This window comes from Aristolochia californica, unplaced genomic scaffold (genome assembly GCF_029961685.1).
Source record: "Aristolochia californica isolate CCGP_79_NKW_82.1479 unplaced genomic scaffold, dmAriCali1.0.hap1 SCAF_13, whole genome shotgun sequence".
In the NCBI taxonomy this organism is placed as follows: domain Eukaryota; kingdom Viridiplantae; phylum Streptophyta; class Magnoliopsida; order Piperales; family Aristolochiaceae; genus Aristolochia; species Aristolochia californica.
The window spans coordinates 7,426,905-7,429,986 of record NW_027181804.1 but is presented as its reverse complement, the minus strand read 5'-3'; the positions used below and the strand labels follow the sequence as shown (position 1 = coordinate 7,429,986).

Below are 3,082 nucleotides of genomic sequence, written 5' to 3'. Positions count from 1 at the left end.
AAATCTAATTACGTATTCCAAAAAAATATTTTTTTATTTTATTTATATTTTCTATTTTTTAAGTTATTTTGACCAATTAATGTCTGAAATTTTAACGGATTCCTTGCGGCATCACTCCGCCGCAGTTCCGTTTTATCAGCTCGGGACTCCGCGTGGACGATCCAGAGTGAGACAAACATTATCTGTAATCGAGAGGCGATCGCTGCTCACCACAGGTCCGAATCCCTTCATGTCCGAGATCAGTTTGCTTACAAGTCTACAACAGAACATCCATCTCGAACCCATTGAAAGACCAAAACAGCCATGGATACCTTACTTCACAGCCCGGGCACCTGCACTTTCCTCTCCTCTTCCCAGTCTCGACGCCCTTTCCGCAGAAGAAAATCCAGCATCGCCTTCTCAGCGACCACTGATGAGACCCTCCTCGCCAAATCTCATCTCCTATCTTTGATCTCAGACCAAGAAAGAGGAGTGAAGACGGAAACCGATCCTTTGAAGCGATCGCAAATCATTAAAGCCATCGATGCTTTGGCGGTTCTCGGGAAAGACATGGTCACTACGGATTCTTTGCTTTCTGCTACGTGGAGATTGCTCTGGACTACAGAGAAAGAACAGCTTTTTATTATAAAGAATGCCAAGTTTTTCGGGACCGAAACGGGCGATGTTTTGCAGGTCATCGATGTTGAAAGACGCCTTCTGAATAATGTGATCACGTTTCCGCCTGATGGTGTTTTCTTTGTGCGCTCGACCATTGACATTGCGTCGCGACAGAGAGTGAATTTTAGGTTTCATTTTATCATTTGGACAATTGGACTGAAGTTCGATTTATTCGTTGAGATTTTCACGATGTCTGGTTAATGATGTGGTGGCAGGTTCACTAGTGCTGTTCTGCGAGGAAAGAATTGGGAATTCCCTTTGCCGCCCTACGGACAGGGATGGTAAGAGGCTTCAAGGTTCTGACATCTGTAGTCTTTCCTGGAATAAATTGACTCTTTTCTGGTTTCTTCACTTTCTTCTAATCAGTACTACCTAGGCATTCGGATGCTGGCATCCTTCTAATAACTGCATATCGTGCTGTCTCCTGCTCCATGAAATGTCTTTTGTTTCTGTAGGTTTGAAACTGTCTATCTTGATAATGAAATTCGAGTTGTGAAGGACATCCGAGACGACTATTTGGTAGTTGATCGTGCACCACATAACTGGAAAGAATGAAATACTAGAGTTTTGGTAAAGAACCTCCCCGTGATCTATTGTTCATTTTCTTTACATGTTTTGGATGCACCAAGCACTGTACTGTGTAGATGGATAAAATCTCTAGGTAATATAATACAGTAGGACATTTACTTGTATCTGTTTGTTTTTACCAGAATTAACATTAGTATGTAGCCTGAAAAGTAACTGCAAGTGTTGAAATTTTCCATCTTTCTATGGTTCCATCCAAATTCACACTGTCTACATGGTTCCATTAGAATTATATTTGTTTAACTGAACTGTATTGTATAATCTCAAAGCTGAATTTATGATTACAGGGGTACAAGTGGAGAATATCATCTATTATGCTCCAGTTTCCGATCTGAGCAAACTCTCTTTTGTAGTTGGAGCTGCAGCAAGCCCAACTGGATATGAGTCATCTCCCTGTATTGCTGGCAGGGGTGGCCTGCATACCCCTGCTTTGTTGATTGAGAATTACTCTAGAATGTCTAACAGCTGCTTAATATCCCGAACGACCGATGGGGTTTGCCATGGAGGTTAGTGTTTTTCTTTTTTACTAAACCATTATATAGACCCCATTACTGCAATGTCCTGTCAAACTACCAGGGCTTGTAAGGAGTGTTGCTCCGAGTCCGACCCAGTTGCAACTGTCCATTTGTAATAACATGATTTCATTAGTGGAACAACCCCCTGTCTGGCTTTCTTATTGGAGGAGGAAGAGCAATATAAATCTGTGGAGAGATTTCAGCAAATCCTACTCTTTGGGCACCATTTTTTACTCCTATAGCTTTGAGATGAACTTCGTCGTGTTTGAAGCCATCCCTTGCATATTAAAGAGTTCTGCTCTTAACTTTGGTTTATAACATTCCACTTAATGATTGGAGGAACCCATGTTGTGGCATGACTGATGCCCAAGGCATATTATCCATACAGACTCGGAAGTATTAACTCTATTCCACTGGAAGGCCGTATAGAAGTCATAGGCTTTCACTTGAATAAATTTCATACTCACATTGGTTTGTTGAATTGTGCAATGCATCAGCTCACTAAACATCAGATTTAGACCTTGTGAATACAATTGCATTATATCTCTAGGTTGGTTTACTGTAAACTGATAAATCCACAGGAGATTTGGTATGTGTCGTTGGGTTTGAAGCTATGCCATGCTTACTCTTATGTTGCAGCCTCAAATGACTCTTCTGGCTGCACACCAAGATTTTTCTCCTCATCTCCTTATCCATATAATCAGGTGCTACTTTCTTATATGTAATGATCCTTGGTAATATCCTCATCCTACAGAAATTTCTCAAATCATTTGACAGAAATAACTACAGACCGACATTTTCTTGTTACGTTAGAGGGGGACTTGGGCTTCTGGTAGAATTTCTTCCTAGTGCTTTAATCGATGGTTCACTGAGTGAGCTCATGCATGTATATTAGTTTGAGCACCACGACATTGATAGTTTTTGTTTTTCAAGGACTTGAACAAATATGTCTTTTAGTTCACATTTTTGACCTCAGAAAACTTGCAGGAGTTCCTTGTTATCAAGAAGCTGCATAATCAACTCTTTGTGATCATTGGCAGAAGATTCAAAATTTCTCCTAAACCCAAATGCTACAATTTTGTCCACAATCTGGTGAAAGAGATGACAATCTTGTTGAACCTTGAGCCTTCCATTTTCAACCTTACCTCTGCTATAACGACTCCACAGTAGGTCTCTAGTTTTTGTTTACCTGCATTTCCTGTAATCCCATCCCATTGGTGAAGTGAGTGCTCTGCTACAACTCCTCCAAACAGATGGAATTCTCCTGTATGGGTCTGGTGAGAAATTTTTTCGGGCCTCCATGGTTTTAATAATCTTTAATAAAC

At 40.7% G+C, this 3,082-nt stretch overlaps 1 protein-coding gene across 2 annotated transcripts; it reads left to right on the top strand.

The window, feature by feature from the left end:
• The first annotated feature begins 226 nt into the window (after positions 1 to 226).
• On the top strand, positions 227 to 2,036 carry LOC137948809 (probable plastid-lipid-associated protein 11, chloroplastic). 2 transcript variants are annotated; one of them, XM_068794981.1, is made up of 4 exons: positions 227 to 785; positions 873 to 938; positions 1,113 to 1,227; positions 1,530 to 1,617. In XM_068794981.1, exons 1-3 carry the CDS (start codon positions 304 to 306, stop codon positions 1,210 to 1,212), a joined length of 648 nt encoding a protein of 215 aa, XP_068651082.1. In that variant the 5' UTR covers positions 227 to 303; the 3' UTR covers positions 1,213 to 1,227; positions 1,530 to 1,617. The 2 variants fall into 2 exon arrangements, with proteins under 2 accessions (XP_068651082.1, XP_068651083.1); XM_068794982.1 differs by lacking the exon at positions 1,113 to 1,227 and having other exon boundaries at positions 1,530 to 2,036.
• The last annotated feature ends 1,046 nt before the right edge of the window (positions 2,037 to 3,082 follow it).